Raw genomic sequence first — 24,618 nt, 5'->3', positions numbered from 1 at the left:
TCATTTTAGAAACTCACATTTCTGGGTGGTAAAGTGGCTTAGTACGGATGGCATTACTACCCCACAAGAAAAAGGGATTTTAATGGGCTTTCTTCAAATTCCCATCTGATCATTAGACTAGAGGCTATAGAGGAACTTTAATATACTCATACAGTGTCAAAAATAGTTGCCAGATAAATCTTAAGGGAGAATTCCTTTTACCTAGACTGACAAAGAGAAATGATAAGCAAGTAGTTTTCATGTGGGGTAGGTAATATGAATTCCTATGGGCCTTCTCATTACGTTTTACAAACCTTTACAACTGAAATTGGTAGTTATCTTCTGGTAAGATAAAGGTCTTTCTCCAGTAAAGTCCTAAGGAAAGAAAACTTATAAGGGCTCTAGAAACCCATATCCATGCCCTCTTGAAGTTTCTTTACCGTCTTCTCTTCTAGCTGTTTCCTTTGCCTTTAAACACAAACACTCAATTCAATAGACTTCACTGAAAGGATGCATGCTTTCAGTTGTGCCATTCTGATAGGGAAAGGGGATCCTAGGTCAGCATGCAGAGAGGTTACCTGGTTCTGTTTGATCATACATAAGATTTCAGCCTGATGGAACTGGATACCGCCAATACTGGCATGAGTGGGACCCACATTTGCCTCTGCCATTAAAGAGCTATTAATATTGTAGAACTTGTCTCTCCAACTTGATTAGGACCTTGGCTGTTAGAGGGAAAGACAAGTGTGAAAATGCATTTCTGTGGGCAGGTAGTCATTCTACTCAAAAGAAACTGGGCTATGACTTATTGTGTCCAATAGCATTTTCCTTTCCCACCAAGCAAACTGAACTTAAGTTGCAGTGCACACAAACTTAACCAGCTGTCATCTTTTCAAAGAAGCAGAGTTGTTCACAAAGACATCATTTTGAATATTATGGCAGTTGAGATAGCTGAAGTCCATAACGGACCTCAGCCCTTCTGTGTTTCTAGATATGAGGAAGTACCTAAAACAAAACATCTGAGTTTTATGACATTTACTGATTTTTTGCAGTCTCTTCTGGATAACGCAGATATGGAAAGCATCTTCATATGGGCAATCTGGAGATACTTCTCTGATGGAAATTTTGTAGCCTTGCTTGACAACACAAAAGCCCCAGATCTACATATGATATAACCAGGGATCACTTATTTTGGAGGCAGCTACATCATGTCAAAGGCATCCTCTTGCTAGGCCATCACCAAAAGGCTTTTGTAATTTATCACTTTATAGTTTTGGGGAAGAAGATAAATCCAAGCATGAACAAGCCACCCTATAAAGGGTGGTCTGGCACCTATTCACTTGAACTGGTAACTCCTTATGTGGGAAGCAAGAATGGAGGGTTAATACATTTTCCATTCCAGAGTATGGGATCACAGTGCAGGGATGCTCAGCTGCGAGTCTTGACTGCCTATAGCTATCTCACGCACCAGACTTGAGGGATGTTAGGTTTCCCCTCTAATCTCCTGCAGCAGAGGTGCAACTCAATGTAAACTAGGATTTCAATGCAGGACATTTGGGGGTCTACAAAGTAAACAAGTACTCAGTCATCACAATGATAAATCAAGCTCAGATTCCACAGAGAGAATTTAGTTTATTGCTGACCACACTTCCCAAAAAGTTCACAAGTGTCAGAAGACTTGCGACTCATACATACATGTGACTAGAAGTTCTTACCCCATCATCCCTTTTGTTTCAGGTGGGAATCAGGATGACAAGTATGCTAACTCCAACTGCACTGAGATGACCAATGTGGATGGCATCATTAGTTAAGGCATTATTAGTGTTCCAAGAACTGGTGTAAAGTACATTGAGGCACCAGTAACTAGGATGCTAGGACTGATGCCATATACTTGGACACATGATACCTGTGACCTTGAGCTGGTTCTGCTGAGATAATGCCTCAATCAGTAAGATGCGACATGTACATATGAATATCTAGGATGCAGCTGAGGTAATGTGATGGTCCAGAGGGGAAAGCACCACAACATCACAATAAGACTAGATAGCTTGATGCTTTCCATTGGTTCCAACAAGGAGGATACTGTACAGCTAAATGCTTTAAAGATGTCCAAGCACACTATTCAGATTTTTCTTGACACATATGCAGCAAGGCATCCACCACAGGAATCATATCTTGGTACATTTGAAGACTTGCTCTTTAACGTCCTTCAAGTCAACTGCGTATTGACCACCCCCTAGTCAACAGACACCTTCAGAGTTCCTTGACGTTCACTTTAAAAAAAAGTGATGTTGGCACTGATGCAGTACCAAGCCCATAGTTCTTTCCCAGCATTGTTATATTTGTCTGTTAGGGGCATTGTGTTACTTCATCAGGCACTTACTAAAGCTGCTGAGCTGCTTTCTCTCAACATACTTGCAAGATAAAAATAGGGGGAGGGAAACAAGATGACAGTGCAGTAGCACTGTTTATAAAAACCTTTAAAAAAAACTGTTAAAAGGAAGTTCTTGAAAGGAGAAGAAAAGAGGACATTTGTGCTTCAGAGTGTCTCTGTCACCAAAAAAGGCAAGTTTTTTTTCTCCAATAGACCATTCATTAGAGAAAGGACACTAAGCAGACAGATAGTATTCAGGTTAAGTATGAGATAAGAGACTCAAATCCCTTGAGCAATACTGAGGCAGCCTTCGTGGCACAGTCAGAAGTAACAGTTTCTCAGAGAGTTCCTTCACTGAGAAGTTGTTAGAAAAGAACTAGCGACAAGACGTACTGAAGTCACCAGGAGGAATGAACACAGAGAATTAACTAGGTCATAGGGAATTAGCTAGGTAGACCATGGACCCCATTGTTTGCTGCAATACCCATTTTCAGAGAAGAGAGCTACTTTCATCTTTCTGAATTCAACTTCCCTTCATCCAGGCTCCCCATCATCCCCCCACCACCAAAACCTTTTCTAGTGTTTCAACCTATTCCTAACTTGTTTCAGTCTGTAATTGATCTTGTGACATCCTTCTGGACAGGAGTCTTCTCAGAACAGACTTCACCAAAAAAAATCCTCTCACTAGCCACTCAGGTTATGTCTAGAATACAATTAAACACCCATAGTTGACCCATGTCAACTTGGGCTCACAGAGCTCAGGCTAAGGGACTGTTTAATTGCGTTGTTGACATTTGTGCTTGGGCTGGAGCCTGGGTTCTAGGATCCTGCAAGTGGGGAGGGTTCCAGAGCCCAGGCTCCAGCCTGAATGTCTACACCCCAATTAAAAAGCCCCTTAGTCCAAGTCCAAGTCAGCTGACACAGGCTAGCTGTGGATGTTTAACTGCACTGTAGACATACCTTCAGGCTACATTCAGTTTCAGTAAGTTTTATTTAAATATTTGTAGTTTACTCCATCCTGGGAAAATCACAGGCCAAGGACGTTGTAGGACATATTATTAGCCCATCAGGAATTGAGAAACCCATGAAAGAATAGATACTGCAGTATCATGAAGCTCCTCAGGTAAATTATTTTTCCACTTCCCAAGGTTCCTTTCAAGCAGGCACCTACAAGGCCTGCTTTCAGTTTTGGTGGAGTAGAATTATGAATGATTCAGGACAAAATATACCAAATCTTTCTACTTTCGACAAATTGGCAAGGCCATGATTTTTTATTTGCTTTGGAAGCTTTAGTTATGAGAATGAAGGAAAAAGTTTCACACATCCCTAAAAACTGGGGGAGGGGGGTGAAGCTTATTTTAAAATAAGCACCAGCGCCTGTTATAGAAGTATGAGTACACAGAACAAAAGAACATGTCTTTTAACGGCTACAGAATAATAGAATTGTGTGTGTCACAGGGCATAATATAACTATTTTACAAGCTTCTATGATATACTGATTACATTTTAATTGGCATTTAAAATATTTTAGTATTCAAGAGGACTAAAATTACATAGGACCAAAAATTTCTACTGCTTAAACCAAATATGGGTTTTAAAGATTCTATTTTACCATATTTTCCTTATCCTAAGTTATATATGTGCAAAACAGTGGATATTAGGTTAATAGGTGCCATTTTTAAATGCAGCGCATTTACAGAATGATTTTGGAGTAGTTTTATACAATATAATAACTCTTACATGACAACATGATTTATGTATTATTGGGAAAAACTAAATTAAATTGGCTCTGCTTACCTGAGGGGTAGCCATTGTTTCCTGCCTTGGTTAAATTCATTTTTATTACATCTCAATAACATGTCTAAGCCAAGTACTAACATTCCACTTGTAGTCAGTTTCCCAGTACTTTATCTTCCGTCCTCTTTTTCACTGTCAGCCACCCTCAATGGACAATGAGTTTTTGACCTCAGGAAAATCTCATTTGAGTTTCTTTTTCTATGTACCGATGTCCCCTCCCCTAAATCCTCACTCAATTTAATCTATAATTTATTTTATTTTTTGTACATATATGATTTAATTTAAAAATGGTCAGGAGACAGAATTTTAAGGATATTAACAGCAAGCAGTATCTTTTTATATAGGGTTCTGTTACGCTACACACAGATTAAATTTGTGCAGTACTGTATTCACAAGATACAATAATAGTGTCTTGGGTAAATATTTGTAAAGAAAGATATTAGTCAGATAAATTAAAAGGATGGCAAGGTTCACTGAGGCTTCTCTAATTTTCTCTACTACTCTTTCTTAGAACAATACTCCTCAGTGAATCACAACAGATATCCTTACACAAGCCACAAGATTACACCAGTGGGACTATTCCTTCTCATTCCTAAGCAGAGGATGAACATTTAACTTAAAAAAACTTGCTTAAAATCAGAGTTCTGGCCCTTTCTATATCATCAACAAGTCTGACATACAGAACAAGAATATATGTAATTAGGTAATCTTTATGCCATTGGCAATATTTTGGAGAATGTTTTACTACAGTGTTTTCATACTGTGGGTTGTGACCCAGTACTGAGTCATGGAATGTATGGCACTGGGTCGCAGCAGCTCTGGTCAGCACTGCCGACCGCGCCGTTAAAAGTCCCGTCAGGGGTGCTGCCCGGCTAAGGCAGGCTAGTCCCTATCTGTTCAAACACCGTGCTGTGCCCCAGAAGTGGCCAGCAGCAGGTCCAGCTCCTAGACTGGGGTGGGGGAGGTGTCCACGGGGCTCCATGTGCTGCCTCCGCTCTGAGCACCAGCTCTGCACTCCCATTGGCCAGGAAGCAGCCCATGGAAGCTGGGGGGAGTGGGGGGACAGTGCTTGCGCGCCTTCGCTTAGGAACCGGACCTGCTGCTGGCCGATTCCAGGTGCGGCGCAGTCTGCGGTGCCAGGACAGAGAGGAAGCCTGACTTAGTACCCCCGCTACACCACTGACCAGGAGCCGCCCGAGGTAAGACCGTACCCCAACACCACGCACCAATCCTCTGCCCCAGCCATGGGCCCCCCAAAACCCGGATCCCCTTCCTGCACCTCAAACCCCTCATCCCCGGTCCCACCCCAGAGCCTGCACCCCCAACCCAGCCATGACCCCCTCCTGCACACCAATCCCCTGATCCAACCCAGAGCTCCCTCCCTCAACCTGAACCCCTCATTCCCAGCCCCACCCTGCAGCCCTTACCTCACACCCCAACCTTCTGCCTCAGCCCTGAGCCCTTCCTACGCTCCAAACTCTTCATCCCCAGCTCCACTGAGTCACGGGCATCAACAATTTTCTTCAACTGGCTACCCAGAAAATTTTTTTTGAAAACCACTGTTTTACTACATACAGTGAAAGACACCAACATCCTCTATTCAGCACTTGAGCTAGATCAGTTATATTATTAAACAGTAGTTTAAACACATAGCATAGCTATAGCTGAACAGCCAATGATGACAAGCTATTACTTTGCCAAATATTAAAGTCTGCTTCTCTAATTGCCCACGTGGAGACTTATTTGCATAAACTTTATTTGCCTAGGGTAAGCAAATAACGACAAAAGACCGACAATACTGTGATGCACTCAACTAGTAGCACAAATGAAAGTGCTGTAATCATTTCCCTGTGTTGTTAAAGGAACTTGACCTACATAACAAAAACAGGACACAAAAGAAACACACATTCTGCTAAGTCTTGTATTTTCACTCCAACTTAAAAAAACAGAGCAGTTACATATGGCTATAACTACTATTCCAGGGCTATTAGTAGACATGGCATTATATCAGATGTCCACTTTAAAATGCCACAAGTAGTAATTTACCCTTCCTGCTCCTCAGAGATATATACAGTAAATTCGTTTTAAAAAAACCCTCTCACCTTCATTTCTCTGGATGGATGTGATTGGATCCATGTATAAAGTGAAAGGAGAACATATCTTCAGTAAAGTATATATTTAATATTTTTAAAAACAATATTTTGAAACTTTCAAGTTCAAAATTTAATTCTCGAGCTCATAACTTGGGAAGCAAAAATTTTAGTAAGCTAACTTTTGTCACCTTGTCAAATTTAGTACCAATGGAGTCTCTGAAAAAAGTCTAAACTCACTGAGAAACAAGTTTGTGCTAGAATAGGAAGAATTTATTTGTTCCAGTCCCTCTCCTCAGCCCCATCTCACTATCTTTAAAACCTTATTGCATTAAAGGAGCACCACTGTGTCTGACAGGCCTTTCTTTCCTTTCTTGCATCCTGCCTGTCCCCAACCCTTTTTTTGTTCAGATCAACAATATAACCAAAATTGTATTTCTAGTATGATTTGAAGAAAAAGAACTACAAAAATGTTGAATGTAAATCATGTGAGTTTAATATTGTCAAGCTGACACTTAATCACAAGTGTATAAAAATTCTATGTCCCTTGAAAGGAGAACCCACCTTCATAAACATTTAGTCAAACTGGAAAAAAATTAAGCATTTAAAATTACTTCCTTCAATTACACACCTTCTCTGTGCAGCCCTTTGTTTCCACTGTAAACCATACTGGAATCCTTGTGTAAAGGAAGTTGCCTCCTAGGTGCAAATGGGCTACACTGGCAGTATCTGAGAGATCCAGATGTCTGCAGTGGTTAAAACAAAATGTTCAGCTCTGGGTGCATATTTAGCCTCTCTGTGCAAGACATTTTTTCACAAAGAAGGCAGAGTAAGAGTGCACATAGCAACAGCACTCACAGCTGATTGGGTAGAAGGCGTGCCTAAACCCTTTACTGCTCGTAAGGTCTACTACAGTTTCCTGTCTGCTTGGCAGCAGTATCATGTTTTCTTTTCTCCTCTTGTGAACTCAGCTGTGTTTGGCAAATGGAGAGGAAAGAACAGCAGAAAGACCAGTACGAAGTATTAGGAGTTACTAAAAATGGTACTAAAGTGCTATTAAAAATAAAAATATACAAACTGACCTATTTACACACACAGAGAGAGAGAGAGAGAGAGAGAGAGAGAGAGAGAGAGAGATGTCAGGGAATTCATTTGTTACACTGTATAAAGATTTCACAGTATAATAATTACATTTACACAGAGGAACACTTAGTGCAAGGAAATCATTCACAATTAAAAATAACCCTACCAAATAAGAATATCAATTGACAATAAGGACACATACTATATCACAGGTTTCAGAGTAGCAGCCGTGTTAGTCTGTATCTGCCAAAACAAAAGGAGTACTTGGGGCACCTTAGGGACTAACAAATTTATAACTAACAGTAAACTAAATACTGGATAGGCAAATTTACAAAACCCTGTGCAATGGGAAAAAATATATACACACTGTACATAGAAAACCCCTGTGGTTTAGCCAAGTATATAGATGGACATTTTACCATGTGTATCAATTAACTATGTATTCAGAGTGCGTGTAAGAAAAGTTACCCAATTTTCACATATCAACAGACCTCTGAGCCATTAGTGCTGATGGAGGACAGAAACAATCCCAGAGTACTGGAAAATGGCAAATATAGCACTTATCTATAAAAAGAGGAATAAGGACAGCCCAGGGAATTATAGACCAGTCAGCTTAATTTCAGTACCCAGAAAGAAAATGGAGCAAATAATCAACAATTTGTGACCACAAGACAATAAAGTGATAAGTAAAGGTCAACATGGATTTTTCAAAACAAACCAACCTAACATCCTCCTTTGATCAGGTAAAAAAGACTTATAGATAGGGGAGAAGCAGTATATGTGATACATCTCAACTTTAGTAAGGCTTTAGATACTGGCTCACGTGAGCTTCTCATAAACAAACTAGGGAAACATAGCCTAGACTAACCTCCTTTAAGGTGGGTGCACAACTGATTGGAAAAAACACACTCAGAGAGTAGTTATCAGTGGTTCACAGTCTAGCTAGAATGGCATATCGAGTGATGTCCCTCAGGAATCTGTCTTGGGTCCAGTTCTATTCCATGTCTTTGTAAATAATTTGGATAATGACATAGAGAGTACATTTATAAAGTGTGTGGATGATACCAAGCTGGGAGGGGCTGTAAGCACTCTGGAGGACAGGACTAGAATTCAACATGAGCTTGACAAACTGAAGAAATAGTCTGAAATCAATAGGATGAAATTCAGTAAGGACAAATGCAACGTACTACACTTACGAAGGAATAATCAACTGCACAAATACAAAATGGGAAATGACTGCTCAGGAAGGAGTACTGTAGAAAAGAATCTGGCATTTATAGTGGATCACAAACTAAATATGAGTCAACAATGGAATATTGTTGCTAAAAGAGTGAACATCATTCTGAGATGTATTAGCAGGGGTTTTGTGAGCAAGACGTGAGAAGTAATTCTTCCACTCTACTCAACACTGGTAATGCCTCAACCGGAGTACAGTGTCCAGTTCTGGGCACCACACTTTGGGAAAGATTGGATTTTCTCCAATTTGACAACAAGGAGAACAACAAAAATGATTAAAAGTCTAGAAAACATGACCTATGAGAAAAGATTGAAAAAACTGGGTTTGTTTAGTTTAGAGAAGAGAAGACTGAGGGGGGACATGACAACAGTTTCAAATAGGTAAGGACAGGACAAAGAGTAATGGGCTTGAATTGCAGCAAGGGAAATTTAGGTTTAGACATTAGGAAAAACTTCCAAAGTGTAAGGGTAGTTAAACACTGGAACAAATTATCTAGGACTGTTGTAGATTCTCAGTCATTGGAGGTTTTTAGGAACAAGTTAGACAGACACCTGTCACGGATGGTCTCTAGACAATACTTAGTCCTCTCTCAGTGCATTGTACTACAGGGGATTGTACTAGTCCTTCATTTCTATTTATATATATATATATATATTATATATATATTTTGTTTGCATGTGTAACTAGAGCATTTACCCACCTAATATATCCATGCACATGGCACAAAAGTTTTCTGTTTTTTTTTAAATAACCACGAGCATCTGTGTAAAATTCATAGTCTTACTGAAATTTGAAATGGAAAAGACTTGTAAAGTCTTCTAGGGCACATCCACATTGCAAAGGAAAACCTGGGGAACCAAGTGTCAGAGCCCAGATTAACTGACTCAGCCTCACTGATTTGGGGCTGTAGAGCTAAAAATAGCAGCATAGACTTCTAGGCCTGGACTGGAACCCAGGTTCTGAGACCCTCCCTGGATTTCAGAGCCTGGGCTCTAGCACAAGCCCAAACTTCTACACTGCTATTTTAGCCCAGGAGCCCAGGCTCAGAGAACCCAAGTCAATTCACCCAGACTTGTTTTTCTTTGCAGTATAGACATCCCAAAGTCTACATCCCAGCCAATGCAAACTTACTTCCTAAAACAGATTCTAGTTCTTTGTCTAGTCCAGTTTTAAAATGACTCAAGTGGAAGACAATTACAGTCTAACAGTTCTTACCATTAGAACACACACTGGGTGAGGAAATTTTTCGTCCCATTATTCATTCTCATACCTCTTTGCGCTACTCTAATTCTTAGATCTACTTGGTATTTACATTCTTTAAAGACTTGCTGTCTTAGTAGCTATCTGGCCATACTATACATATTTTGATTTTAATCTTTCCTCACAGGTCAGTCTATTCAGCCCTTTAATCATTTGTTGCTCTTCTTATGAATCCAATTTGTTAAGATATTTCTAATGTTGCAGAGCTCAATAATGCATGTGGTAGTCTAGATGCAGTCTCAATAGCAACTTTGCTATGCTACTAAATTTTACTGTGTTGCAAAACAATTATGAAAAACTAAAATTAGCTGACATGATACTTGCCATAACTTAGTAGTCAATGTAGACCAGGCCACATTGTATGCATCATGTCTGCAACTGCACATCAGGCAACATACTTTAACTGTGCCTTCTAACGCATCCAAAATATATCATCTCATAACAACACAACTACTGACACGTCTCAATGCCTGAACAGTATACCCAAACAAAAGAAGTACAATAATAGGAAGCCATGCTGAGCTTAGTGAATTTTAACCACTCAGCACAAGCATTTTCCAAAAAAAGAAAAACACACACACAAAAACTGAACATTATGGAACAATAATTGACGAATACCAATACAAGGCTATTAAAATGAAACTGAAACATTTAACCTTGAAGCGTTAGATTAATATTAGACTGCATTCAGTTTCCTCTTCCCTATTCTTTCCTTCATCAAGCTCCTTGTCCTCTACCTTTAATGACGAGGGGTTTGGGATGCAGGACGGGGCTCCGGGCTGAGGCCAAGGGGTTTGGAGTGCAGGAGGGGGTGCAGGTTCTGGGGTGGGGCTGGAGTACAGAAGAGGGCTCCGGGCTGGGACAGGGGGTTGGGGTGCTGGCGGGTGAGGACTCCGGCTGGGGGTGTGGGCTCTAGGGTGGGGCCAGGAATGAGGGTTTTGGGGTTCAGGAGAGGGGGTTGGGGTGAGCAGTGCAGGGTCCTGGTGGCACTTACCGTGGCTCCCAGGAAGTGGCCAGCACGTCCAGTCCCTAGGTGTATGGGCAGCCAGGGAGGCTCCATGTGCTGTCCTTGCGCTTGCAGGTGCCGCCCCCACTGTTCACGGTTCCTAGCCAATGGGAGCTGCGGAGCTGGCACCTGGGGTGAGGGCAGCACACGTAGACTCCCAGGCAGCCCATGCACCTAGGGGCCGCAGGGACCTGGCAACCACTTTGGGGACCTGCAGGGAGCCTGCCTTAGCCCTGGACCCCACTGCACTGCGAACCAGACTTTTAATGGCCCACTCAGCACCACCAGGGTCCGTTTTTGACCAGGCATTCCAGTCAAAAACCAGACACTTGGCAACCCTGGTGCTATTATAGTGCTTTAAGTGTAGACAAGCCCTTACTCTATTCTTGAATTATTGTAATCTGTCTTTTTCCTCTACACTTCGGCAAAACCTCTCTCTACAAAGGTCATTAATGACCACTTCTTAGACTTCTCGGCCGTTGGCCTCCTTCAATTACTATATTATATTTTGTTGATAGAAAATAAGTTTTATTAAATTATTTCCAGGTGAAATAAGTATGGTTCAATGCTGTACAAAAGATACATATTACGTAACAAGGCCTCATGTATTCATGTGTATACACATGAGTGTGTGTAAGTTTCTAAACAAAGCTCATTTCAAGGCACAGCATGAGTCTTCAACAATTATACATTTTTTGCAGCGTTAGAACATAAGTGGTTTTCAAATTACATTTTTAAAAAATCCAAACACCCCTAAAGGAATTAGAATTAAATTTTCCTTTGAAACTACTGTCTTCGATATTCTTCCTACCTCTATGGTCCATCTGCAGTTGTTATATCTGAACATTCCAAGTACTGCATGAAAATAGTTATTACTGTAGTTATGGCAGCAACTGTTTTTCACCCCTCTTTTCATATTCCTAACTTTCCAGATGTATTCCTTCTGGGCTTCAATTTTCCATGTTTGGTCTCTGTTCAATGATGAAATTTGAACAGAATCCCTTTGACCCTTTTTAAGCTATAAGTACTGAAATGGAGAGGCGAGGGAGAAACATTTTTCCTCTCAATGTAAAAAAAAAAAAAAAAAAAAAACAACCCCAAAAAACCAACCCAATCCTGTTTTTATTGAAAAGTAACATCTGAAGTTTGAAACCTGGCATGAATAATATCCTTAATAAAATCTGTGTACTTTATTAGGTTTGGGGGAAGAAAAGTGCAAATTAAAGTTAAAATCATTGCGGGGGCAGACAGGAAATTCACTTCTGAGCAGGCTCAGTAGGTATCTGCCATTATTTTAGCAGAACAGTAATTAATCTTATCATCCTTTGTGATCTCACTACCCATTCTTTGTTCAGGCTGATCCCAATAGTCTAGTCCCTACTCAGTAACTACTGATGTGAAATTCCCTTCCCCACAGTAAAATTCCTTTGGGGGGAGGGGGAGGAACCTTGCCATCAGACAACCCCAGCAGAAAGACAAAGCAGAGACTTTGGGATGGGGTTGGGAAGTTCTCTTCAGTTGTGGCTGCATTTTGAAAATTCATAAGACACAGACAAGTAAACGTACTGCTGCCCAGTTTACCCGACTTACAAAAAATGCTGAGACAAAACAACCAGGAGTTGACATGGTGAAAACTAACCCTTTCCTCCTTGCCCACACATTTCACGTCTTCACTGGAAAAGTAACTCAAGTCTTTTCTCTAACGTCCCTTCCATTCACACACAAAACCCTCTTGCCTGAGTTTAGTGGTGCTTTCAACCCAGGAGAACTGGCACAGTTGGTGGTCTGAGCTACAGCCTGGGTTCTACTTTCACTCGAGCTGCCAGCATCTCCATTTTGCAGCAAGGATGCAAGCTAAACCACTCAAGTGCAAATAGTCCTCCAATGCCCTCTCACAATTCCCCTGTGTGTTTAAAATGACAGACAAGTTTTCCCACAATTCACTGGGAAAAATCAGAGTGTCTCAGCATAAAGAGCTACAGGATATGCCCCCAGAAGTCTAGCAACACACACAAGTGAGTGCAGTGCCAGTAAAGACCCAGTATCTTGGGTACGGCTTTGAAGTGTGGATGCTCACACCCAGGCCAAGCTGAGTGCCAATCACCCAAGTGAACTCTGCAGTGAAGATATATTCTGAGATGTGAACTTCAAAGCCTAAATGGGATCACTATGGTCCTAATCCTACTGCCACTGAACATAATGGCAAAATCCACTGACCTCAGTGGAAGCACATTAGGGCCTTAAATGACATTAAGTACAAACTATTAAAGAGATTATTTTTTAAAATACTAATGTAATATTAAAGCAGAATGTTTAATGCAATATTTCATGGAAGAATTTAAATATTTAAAAATCATTCTAAGGTCTAAAACATGCATGCCTCTTGCTGATCAAGTAGTTACAGTAGGACTTCTGAAAGCATAGTAATAGAAATATAGATCTGTTGATGCCTCCAATCCACCATTAGATTTATCATTTGTATTATGATAGCCCCAAGAAGCTCCATCTGAGATTGGGACTCCATGAATGAGGTTTTGTACAAACAAACAGGCACATATAGTCCTTGCTATGAAGACCTTACAGTGAATTTATCAAACAGACAAAGGGTAGGAAGAAAAAATAGAGGCAGAGAGGGGTGAAGGAACTTGTTCAAGGCCACACAGCAAGTCAATGGCAAAGCCAGGAACAGAAACCCAGGTCTCTTGATTCACAGCGTTATGCCCTATCCACTAGACCATGTTTCTATAGCTTTTTGATTTTCTAATATGAGTGAGTAAATCGTCTATGCTTTTCCTCACCAACCAACACATTCCAACTTTTCCTTATTCTTACCAGAAATTAGCAATCTTTGACTTTAAGGTGACTATAAATCTGAATCTTTTTTGCTATACTAATGGTATTAACTAGTGAGTCAAATTATATTTCTATAACTAGAAATATATCTAAATATCTTACCTCTTCCTCCTGTTCAAGTGTAACCCTAAGGTTTTCCCACCCCTCCTCTTGGACAGTCTCACTGAAACTTAAAAAAAAAAAAAATGCACTATTAAATAGACAGTTACCAACAAATTAGTTAACATTGCTGTTAGGTCCCTAATTTTTGTATGTCCTGATTTTAACAGTGCAGCATCAATGTAGTTTTTCGCAGTTAGTATCACAAGCATATTAGGTTTAGGATGTTAGAACTCTAGAGAAATAACAAATTAGGAAACAGAGCACTGATTAGTTGTGCATACTTTTTCTTCTTCATCCATGAGAGATTTCTTATGTGGCACAGAAAATCTTGAAAGAGTACATGCTAGTAAAATATTCCAGAGCATGTGACCAAAAATATTATGCACCCAGTGGTGCAGTTAAATAGTTCAGATGGAAACAGTGTTATGGAAACAAGCTCCATTATTTTGAATTTGTTCTTTTCAGAATCATTGCTGATAAAACTATACACACAATGATTTTGTATTTATTTGCAATGAGACTGTGATCATGTTCAGAACACAAATTAGGTTTCCTCCCAGTTTTGCTACCTGAAGTGCTTTATTCACCTACCTGACTGCATACGTAGTTATTCTCTCTACATTCCCCAAGCCCTTTTTAGAAACAGCCCCTCTATTCACCATTATTACGGTTTCATTTTTTAGGTCTACATAATTTTAGAAAAGGAGTACTTGTGGTACCTTAGAGACTAACCAATTTATTTGAGCATAAGCTTTCGTGAGCTACAGCTCACTTCATCGGATGCATGCTGTGGAAAGTGTAGAAGATATTATTATATACACACAAAAAGTCCACAGTATGCATCCGATGAAGTGAGCTGTAGCTCACGAAAGCTTATGCTCAAATAAATTGGTTAGTCTCTAAGGTGCCACAAGTACTCCTTTCCTTTTTGCGAATACAGACTAACACGGCTGTTACTCTGAAACCTATAATTTTAGAAGGCTCTCTGGCACAGTGCCGAACAGTTTTTGTTCTAAAATTGTTTAAAGCTGCTAACATTAAAAGTTAGGCCAATATTCATAGCTACAAAATCTACCATAACAAATTAAAACAAAAATCTATACATTTAAACTATATGATGAGCAAAATTATAAGTGTCAGAATTTTGATTTGGTCAAAATAACTCGTATAATTAAATGAAAGTGGTTGGAGAACATTTGAGATGGTCATATCATTTAATTAAATTACTGTTTGTTTACAGGAAACCTTTTAAAAAGTCTCTTTTAGAATTTTAGTACCAGCAAATTGTGTATATAATCCAAGTAGGAGTGTACATTGTTTACTGTGTATAACGGCAGATATACCAAAGGAAGAATGAAAAGGCCAAAGGGGCGGGGGTGTGGATGTTATGGAGAATTTTCAGTAACTAGAAGTGAGATTGTGTACACACACACAAAGCCCCATATTGCTTAATTTGCATTCACACAAATTGTTTATGTGCTTAATAGCCTATTTATGCATGAAGTCTGATTTACTTGAGAAATTACAAGTGCAAAAGTGACCATGGAACTGTATGTGCACTTCTGAGACCACTACACTACATGTTTGAAGACTTAAGTTGGCCGTAATATATAAAAGCCCTTAAACACAAACAGTAAGTTATGTGAACAATGTAAAGCCAAGATAGAACACTTTCTATCATACCTTAAAAGCTATTTCAAGTCATTGTTTTTCAAAATTTGAAAGACTTTAGCTAGTAGTTACTGCATCAGGACGGAGGAGATAGTTACTAAAAAGTTAATTGCAATGAAAGTATATTTTTCTATTGACTAATTATTGCACTGATAGATAGATGTGCACTGTGTGTTGATGGTGCAATTAGAGAATAAATCCATTTTCAGAACCTTTCTAACAGAGGTACTGAGGTAGTCCTTTCTCAAAACTACCAGAGAAACACAGTTGCCAGCGTGAAGTGCTGAAGGGACAAAGTCTTTCAACAAAGGTACTGTAGTAAAAAGTGACAACACAAAGTGACAATCAGGTGACACTATTCCTATTCCAGAGAATACTGCTGATTTTAGGAAGCGGAATTTTATTCTATAGTCTACTTTAAACTGAAGTCAATCAGCAAAAGTTGTAAGGCAAGTAATTTGGGCCTGGCAGTCACTCAGCTCGCCTAATGACTTAAATGTGACCTCTAAAATCAACGACAGAATAGCAATGCCTAAGATTCAATACATGTTGAACCCTAAGGATCTGACCTGGTGAAAAGTCCTACTTGACTTCAGTGAGTGCTGGATCAAGTCATAAGGGTCAAATCCACAGACCAGTGTACAGCTCAGTCCACACGATGGGGTTTCTGTAAGATCAAGTCTATACTAGAAACTTTTGCCAGGATAGTTAAATCATTTAGGGGTGACATTTTTTATATTGTCAAAAGCCCTAGTGTAGACACAGTTATACCAGAAAAAATATACATTTGCCAGCCTATCTTATAAGCTAGACTGGCAAAAGAACTCTTATACTGCAAAAGCTGCATCTACACTAAATGGGTCTGCAGGCATACCTAGTGTAGACTAGGCCAAACAGTGCAGGGGAAGACACTTTGATGTGGAGACTTATTGCCTTTACACCACCAGTCACTGCACTTCCTCCAAAATGGGGGATGGGTTGGATAGCCAGAACCCATGTAGTTGCAGTCCCATCAGCCCCACCATCCCCATTAGGGTGACCAGATGTCCCGATTTTATAGAGACAGTCCCGATTTTTGGGTCTTTTTCTTATATAGGCTCCTATTACCCCCCACCCCCGTCCCGATTTTTCACACTTGCTGTCTGGTCACCCTAATCTTCCAAGATAGCACGAGCTCAACTCCACCCCCCCTAGACATATAAAGTGAAACCACAGCAGAGCAGCTCTCTCCAGGGCTCTGGTGAAGGGGAAAATTCTAAATTCTTAAAAATTTCCACCTCACAGATGAAGTTATCAATTTCCTTTAGCAGTTTGCCTTTCAATACTATTAAAATTATTCAATTTTAGGCAATAAATGTTTTTATCTGTATTTCAACTATGAAAGTTTTCACAATAGGAAACATTTTAATTAAGTCCATTTATAAATAACCAATATTTTCTTCTTAAAAGTCTCATTATTAATACAAAGAAAACCATCATCTCATGGTTAAAATTTTACTTAAACCAACTTTTGTAGTAATCTTTTACTACTAGAGTATACAGTCTTGTTTTGGCAGGAAGGGGGTGGATATTAAAGAGAAAAATCAAAGAAACCAGAACCCAACTCCTCAACAAAAAGGAAAAAGACCTTGATATCTAACACCATGTATGCATATGTATACTGCATACTACAAGAACAAATCTGTTTTCCCCATAGATTAAGCCTAGATGGCTTCATGCCTTATAAATGGAATTTCAGTTTAATATTCTGACTGCCCATCAATATGTTTTTCATCCGAATCATCTGGTTTTTAAGATTACTCTATAACAGTAATCTTAGGATTAGAAAAAGCACACCCATGCCTCCTCTCTCCAATCATCTTATCCCCATCCTCCCTGCATTCAACCATGGCACCAGAGCCACAACTGATCATTATCAGAATAATTTCTCCACTAAACAGGAATCAGCACCACCTTCAGTTCAATCTCCCCTTCCCTGCATTTACCTGTGGCACCTATAGCCAGAAGCATAATTAAAAGATATTTAGAATGATAGTTTCCTTATTAAACAGGAAGTAGCATCACCTCCACTTTTTGTTTATGTTGTCTACATAACTTGTATTATTCATTTTAAACTGTCAGCTTCCAAAATGTAACAATATCAAAAATAAGTATTTAAGACACCATTTTATTGGGGGAGTAGATATTATAAAATTAAGGGGTCTGTATTACAATGTTGTACAGGTAGGGCCCTTCGTTTTCAGTTTTTATTTTATTTAATTTTCCCCAGGAAAATATCAGTGTTTATTACCACAACAATAAAAACAGGTGAAAAATCAGTGCAAAAAACTATTAATTTTTTTCTGGGTAAATATCAGTGTTTATTTTGGTGGATGGAAAGACAGGAGAAAAAAGTATTCAGTAGATTAATGCTTTGAATTCCATTTATCAATGTGGTTTGCTGCAGAACTAAAACAGAACTCAAAATATAATGCCACTTCTCAGTTTAAGAAAACAATACATCTCTAATCTCCAAATAAATGTTTTCATTTGAATAAACAGTTTACTCTTGTAGACTTAGAACTATTAGCCTCTAAATATTTAGATTTAATAATTGGACAACACCAGTTTCAGCGCCAACACTCAACTTCATCCTTTTCTCCTGTTTTTGTTTGTTTAAAACTTTTGAATACTTCCTTGTGTTCTGAAATGTATTCTGATGCAGATTTCGGTTTTCTTCCCATTTTAGTGTGTCAAATCTTTAAACAGTTATCTGCTAACAGCTTGAAATGTGTATGTGGTGGGCATGAGATTTATCAGTACATTAAGATGTATACGCACTTCAGAGCTTGCATGCGTGCCTGTTTGTTTGTTGTGTGTATCTTTTAGACTAATACATAGCCTTACTTCAACAGGCAGCTTTGCATATACACACAAATATATTATTGTAATACATATATCTCATGCAATGTATTGTATTTTCCTAATAAAACATACATATATACACACATTTGAATGATACAAAAGTAGGGTGAAAATCAGAAACAACTGAATAATACTTTGTAAAGCCCAGGAATTTTTCAGTAAAAAATCGCTTTAAACTGAAAATGAAGGGTCATATGTATAGGACACTAAAATGCAATTAATTACACATTTCTTTTTTTAAAAGGTCTGTTCATTACTTGATCTATTTGCTGTACTATTCACCACTTGTTAAAATACTTGCAAGGAACCCTCTGTGAAGTTAGAAAAAAATAAAAAAAAAAAAGCCAAATTATGCCTGAAACAAAAGTATCCCCCCTAACAATGTCCCCTTAAAAAAAAAAAATGCACTCAGTATCAGTTGGCCAGGGGAAGAAGTGCTCATGCAAACAGGCTCCCAAATGGAATTGGTTGGGAATTTTTCAGCGAAACTTTTCTCTTCAGAAAATGTCAATTAATTAAAACCAAAATAAATCTGTTTCAACAAAACTTTCTTCTGGAAAGGTTTCTCAGGTGCAGGATGGGCTATCTGCTGTTCTGTTTTGTTTCTCCCCCCCACCTCCACAAATTTTTTTTCAAAAGGTCTCAGTTTCATTCTAATATAAAATGAAAAATTCTAAAAGCTCAACATTTTTCACAACACTAAATTCTTGTTTTGTGGCCAGCACTACTCCCAACTTCCTGTAAATCTCGGTCTTCAATCCCTCTTCCTACAGCCCACTGGAAAATCTTTCATGTACAGCCTCAATGTGACAAGGCTGGCCAAACTTCTATGAAGGCTGAACAAGTGGCTTTCCCCTCACTGATCACTGGAAAGAGACATAAGGGGGTCTCTCAACCCAACTGCTAGGAACAGACCACTCAGCACCTCCAATCTTGATTTCTCTGGAAAGGAGGAAGGAGAGAGGAGCATAATCTTCAGCCTGATGGTCTCCTCTTTTTTTGCTTCGATGACAGGACAGAAGCGAGTCAGCCAGGAAACCTTCCCCTTTCCCCTGAATTAACACTTAAAGGTGCAGATGATTCCTACCTAGAGAACTGACAGTCTAATTTGAGATGGGTCACAAATGAGCCACAAAAGAGTAACAAACACTGGAGAAGAAATGGGTAAGGAAAGAGAAGGGTTAATACATTAATAAGACCAAACAGCAACTCAGTGTATATGTGCACATCTTGTTGGTACTTCGTTCAATTAAATTATATATAAAATAACTAGTTTATGGAATGCACTAGGCAGGTACCTATTGAGAGCAAAGAGGTCAAGCACCATCACTGCAAGAGAACCGTATATCTGTGCAAGCAAATTTCTGTACATAAGTCAGGACATTACACAGACAGTTTTGTCAACACTAGAATTTGTTTTCTCTTAAAATTGCGCACTGTAGCTTCTGTGACTGGTAATGAAATCTGAGATTCTTACTTAATTACATGACTCCAGGAAAAACACCAAATATTGCAAGACTTGTGATAGAGATTTGGCAACAACATACCAAGTAATAATGCTAATACAGACAAGTGGCTATCAATGCTTTAACTACCATGTCATCTAGACCTGCTGAAAGCAGGGTTAGGTGACAGCAGCTAAGGAGTCAGCTACCTCCCTACATTAATGCTCCCAGTGGTGGAGCTCCAGTGAAGTTTAAGTGAAAAAGTCTAGTGAAGACGCAGCCAATGAGGGCTCACACTTAACTGTGATGAGGCTACATCCTTCCTTGCACTTCCAGATCTACGAACTGTTTCCCTAGCTTCCAAGATTGCTCCATGAACTTGTCTTTTGGAGCTCTATACTCATTTTTCCCAGCCACTTCCCTTGAAACATTTCTTGTCTTTATCCTTTGCAATTTTCAAACTTCTCTCAATATAAGGCACATTGTGTATTTTAGATCTTCTATCCCATATAAACCTCTATCCCACATAAACCTTCCCCTTCAGAGTTACTGTCCTATAAAAACCCCACTGTTAGTAAGAGTGTGACATCAGAATTAGTTCCCCTCTTCTTTCCTTCCCTGTCTGCCATTCCTCTCTACTGGTAACTTGTCTACAATACAAATGCTTTGCCAGTATAGCTACAGCAGTACAGCTATACTGGCAAAGCCACCATGGAGGCACAGCATAAACCAACAGTCTTTCAGTCAGTATACCACCTCCCTGAATTACATTAATTATGCTGATACAAGCAGTCTTCTGTTGATATAGTTGTGTCTACTCTGGGGCATTTGCCAGCATAGCTATGTTGGCTAGGGGGTGTAGTTTTTTTTCACACCCTTGACCGACATAGCTATGCTGACAAAACTTTGTCGTGTAGACCTGGTCTCTGTGAAAAGCTCATAATTAGGTACTGTGATAAAGGTATGTCAGACAATCATCCTCCTTCTTTCCCCCTCAAACATTTATATCTTTCAATCCCTTTGGGTAAGTCTTAGTTAAGCATTACCTTAATTAAAAAAAAAAATCTTTTCTCCACTTGATTTTTGAAGGCATGTACATCTACAGAAAAAAATATACAATTCAAATGACACCCCACACACACAATTTATCCAATTCAGATATGCAGAAGTACAGTACATTTCTGTGCACAGATATGAAGGCTCAAACATACACTTTGAAAATACAGATTTCAAAATTTCTCAACAGTTAAACTGGAGTTATCAAAAATTATGCTAAATAAGTTTATTCCATATCTTTTAAATTTCCTTCTTTCCAATTAGCTATTGTGTGCTCATTATGGGTCTTTGTCCAACATGTTGGAGGTCTGTATCACAATTTAGGCCTTGGCAAACTGACAGCAATGCTTGTCTTGTGTCCTTCACGATTAATTTGCAACAAATGGAAGCAGGTGATTGCACACTTGACTGCTTGCTCTACTGTGGTGCAGCTGCTATGCAGAAGGCAGCACATGTAAACATTTGCATTATTCGTGCCTCTGTAAGAGCATCTGTGGGCTGCATGTGGCATTTAGGCAGCACTTTCATAACCCCCTTTGTATATGGTATTACTCAAGTACATTAACAAACAGCACACAGTTAAGCTAGAGACATTCGTTTACTAAAATGGCTATTCACATTCTCTATTTGTTGTGAACACAGCTATGACTGTTTTAAAAACCCCAACTTACCTTCATTTGCTGTTGATCTAAAAGCAGTTTAAACACATTACTGAACATTCTATACTGTCTGAAGATTCTCAGAGATAATTAAATGTAATCTCAATATACTAACTGCCAGTTTCCATGAAAAAAATTTTACCACTCTTGTTTCTCTACAAATCCACTCATCTCCACATCATACTGATTAAAAGACATTAACCATTCCACAAACATCTTAAAATATGAACTAGACAACTGCATTTTCCTATCTGTTATGAGTTACGAAAGCATAAACAAAGGTCAATTAGACCTTTTAGAATAGTTTAAAACTGCAAATATTGACTCTCTGGTTTTATCTGATTATTTATTTGGAAGTTTTGAGTTCACCTTGGTGGTAGACAGCTTTCAAACTTCAGTCATGTGATCTGGAGTCTAAAGAGGCACACTACAAACAGCTTGCTTTGCAGCAGTCAGCTTTCAAAAAAAAATAATGCTCCTTTGCTTCTTAATAGCACCTACCTGTTTTAAAGTGTAAACGTCTGTTTTTAAAAGCAATTGTTTTTAATCTTAATTTACACACAACTAATCAACCTGTGCTGTGCATTTTTAATATACAATTGCAGAATATGATGTCTACAAAGGATGTAACAGAGTGTAAGAAATAATAACAGGCATCTATGCAAGGTCCATATTAGCAATTGTATCATAAAAAGCTTAATGGAAAGTAGTTATTGCACATGCATATTAATGTTTAACACCATAATATCTAGACTATTTTAAAACACTTCTCAAATACCAAAAAAGTTATTCATATTACAGGCAAATAGAGATATATGGTTTTTAAAAACTAAAAGGCAGTTAGATTAAACAAAAAATAGCAGCAGGAAAAACAGGAAAAAAGGAAAAGAAATGTATACAATCAGCTATGCAACATTTTTTGAAAATTCTTTAGTATGACAAATAATAAAATTTGCTCCCAGACTGCTTATTGACTAAGTGAGGCAAATTTTTACAGCAATATACCCCTGATAATATGGTTCAGAAGAGAAGCCATGACATATTTTTAACTCTAGGGGCATCAGCAGCTGTTGTTATACTGTATACAACAGCTGAAGTGGTAGAAACAGATACATTGTCAGTGCATCTTATTTTGCCTATGGATTAGTCATAGAAAAATATGATCAATACCAGCAACAATCATTACACAGTAAGACTATTTCAACCTGCTGCTGTTTACCTGACTTCTTTACTAAAAAGAATCCCTTGTATCAAACCTAAATAAAAATTCTTCAACAGTTATAGTTGTTTTAGATGTGTTTCTGGGCTGCACTTACCTGCATTTACATATACCTGACTTATGCCAGGATTGCCTTGACTGTATCTGTGACTGATTTCTTTGTTTAAAATGTTGCAATTGTATGATAATAGTCTGAATACAACTCTATTTGATGTTTAACTGATACTATCTCCCAGGGCAAAAGGCGTATACCACAGTGAGTTTCTGCTTCCTTTCCCTGAGCTCTACTGGTAAAATTAATTAATCCATTCAAACAGAAGATTTTTTTTAAAAAACCCACTACAATATCCAGTTCTGCCTAATCAATTACAGACTACACCTTACCTTATATTATACCCTTCTCAGTATTTCCTGGACTGAACCAAAGCAGCAGCTGTATTCTCTCCTTCCCCCTCAACCAGAATCAGTGATAATATAGGAAGGCCTTAAAAAACAGGCTGTTTCTAAAATTAGAAAAAAAAATAAACTCTTAATAAATCATTTACCTCGTTCAGGCTTCATTTTCACTCCCAGTCTGTTTCTTCCCAGATCGCTGAAATGAGAGACTAAGGTTTTTTGTCCTTCTTCTTTGGAAGACTCTCTGATGCTCTCTCTGGCTACTTGTATTTATTTTTGTGTAAAACAATAAAATAAGATAAAACCCAGCACTCCACTCCTTAGGGCTTACAAGATCCTGCTAATAGCAGCTAGGCCTCCTCCTTGCATTCATTGTGGTGGCAGCAGCTGTCTGCGGGGAAAAGCTAAACACAGCCCAGTTTCCCTCTCTCTGGAACTTGCCAATGTGTCCTTCCTTGACACAGCAACGACTGAGCAGGTCTATTTATAACCTGCCGGGGTAAAATCCCACACCACTGCCACCTAAACTCACCCCCTCAGCAGAAAGAGCCTCTGAGTCACTGTGGCCACAGCCAATGTCAGCACAGGCTGCCTGGAGTCCACTCCTTTTTACCTGCTCCAGGAGGGGGAAGAAGCCAGACCCCTCCAACTGCCCTCCCCCTCCTCTACACAAACGCTCCTGGCGAGCAGCAGCCCCTCAAACCATCGATCGCAGAAGGGGCAGAAAGAGGGGGCAGCCCCATCCCCGCGCCCCCTATCGCAGTCACTGCCCCCTCACACAGCCAAGGCTGACCTGGATTTCAGACTCGTCTCTCACCCCCTCCGCTCATGAGTGACCCCGCTCCGCCTGGCCCCTCTCCTGGCATACCGGGATGGGGGGCGGACGGGAACTATACCAGACCGCACAGCCGCGGTCCGCCCGACCAGCTCCCTGTCAGTGCCCCCCACCTGCCCGCGTCTGACAGGACTTGCGCAGGCCGCTCCGCCTGTCACACAGACACCCCCTCCCTCCAATCAACGCCCCCTGCGGGGCGGGCTAGCCCGGCACCGGCACCTGGCTAGCGCCGGGAGGGGCCGCATGCCACACTCATCTCCCGCTCCGCGCCCGGCCGCAGCCGCTGCTCGCCCGCCGTGCCCCGTGCCCTCCCGGGATGTCACAGGGTCATCTCCCTGGCCGAGGGCGGGGAAGTGTGGGGCGGCGGCTGAGGGGAGCGGATACCTGACCCCCGCCCCAGTAGTGCCACGACACCCCCCCCCAGACACGGCACCGCCTCTGCCCGCCGCTCGCCCGCCTCACTTCTGCCTCCCCCCCGCCACGGCCCCCTCCTCTCCCTCTAGCTGCTGCCGCAGAGGGCTGTTTTCCATGGCTCTGCCTCCTGCCCGCCCTCCTGTGCGCGCTGCTGACTAACTCTCCTCCTCGCCGCCTGGCACCGCGCTGCCTCCGGCCAAACGGGCCGCACGCATCACATCCACCCCAGGCGTTGCCA

General features: G+C 40.0%; 1 protein-coding gene across 3 annotated transcripts in view; it reads right to left on the bottom strand.

The window, feature by feature from the left end:
* ATOSA (atos homolog A) overlaps positions 1–24,365 on the bottom strand; it is a 53,120-nt gene extending 28,755 nt beyond the window's left edge. The window contains exons 1-2 of one of the 3 annotated variants that reach the window (XM_084641058.1): positions 23,281–24,365; positions 13,782–13,848 (exon numbers count right to left, since the gene is read on the bottom strand). Coding sequence is in view for 2 of the 3 variants with exons in the window: in XM_084641056.1 (XP_084497182.1) it covers positions 6,872–6,908 (37 nt within the window). In the remaining variant the exon portion in view is untranslated. Of the gene's footprint in view, positions 1–6,871; positions 7,047–13,781; positions 13,849–23,280 lie in introns of those variants that run through there. The other 2 variants (XM_084641057.1, XM_084641056.1) reach the window with 2 other exon arrangements.
* Between the last annotated feature and the right edge of the window lie 253 nt (positions 24,366–24,618).

The sequence above is a fragment of the Lepidochelys olivacea genome, assembly GCF_965140295.1.
Source record: "Lepidochelys olivacea isolate rLepOli2 genome assembly, chromosome: 10".
NCBI lineage: Eukaryota > Metazoa > Chordata > Testudines > Cheloniidae > Lepidochelys > Lepidochelys olivacea.
This window is presented reverse-complemented; position numbering and strand designations above follow the sequence as displayed.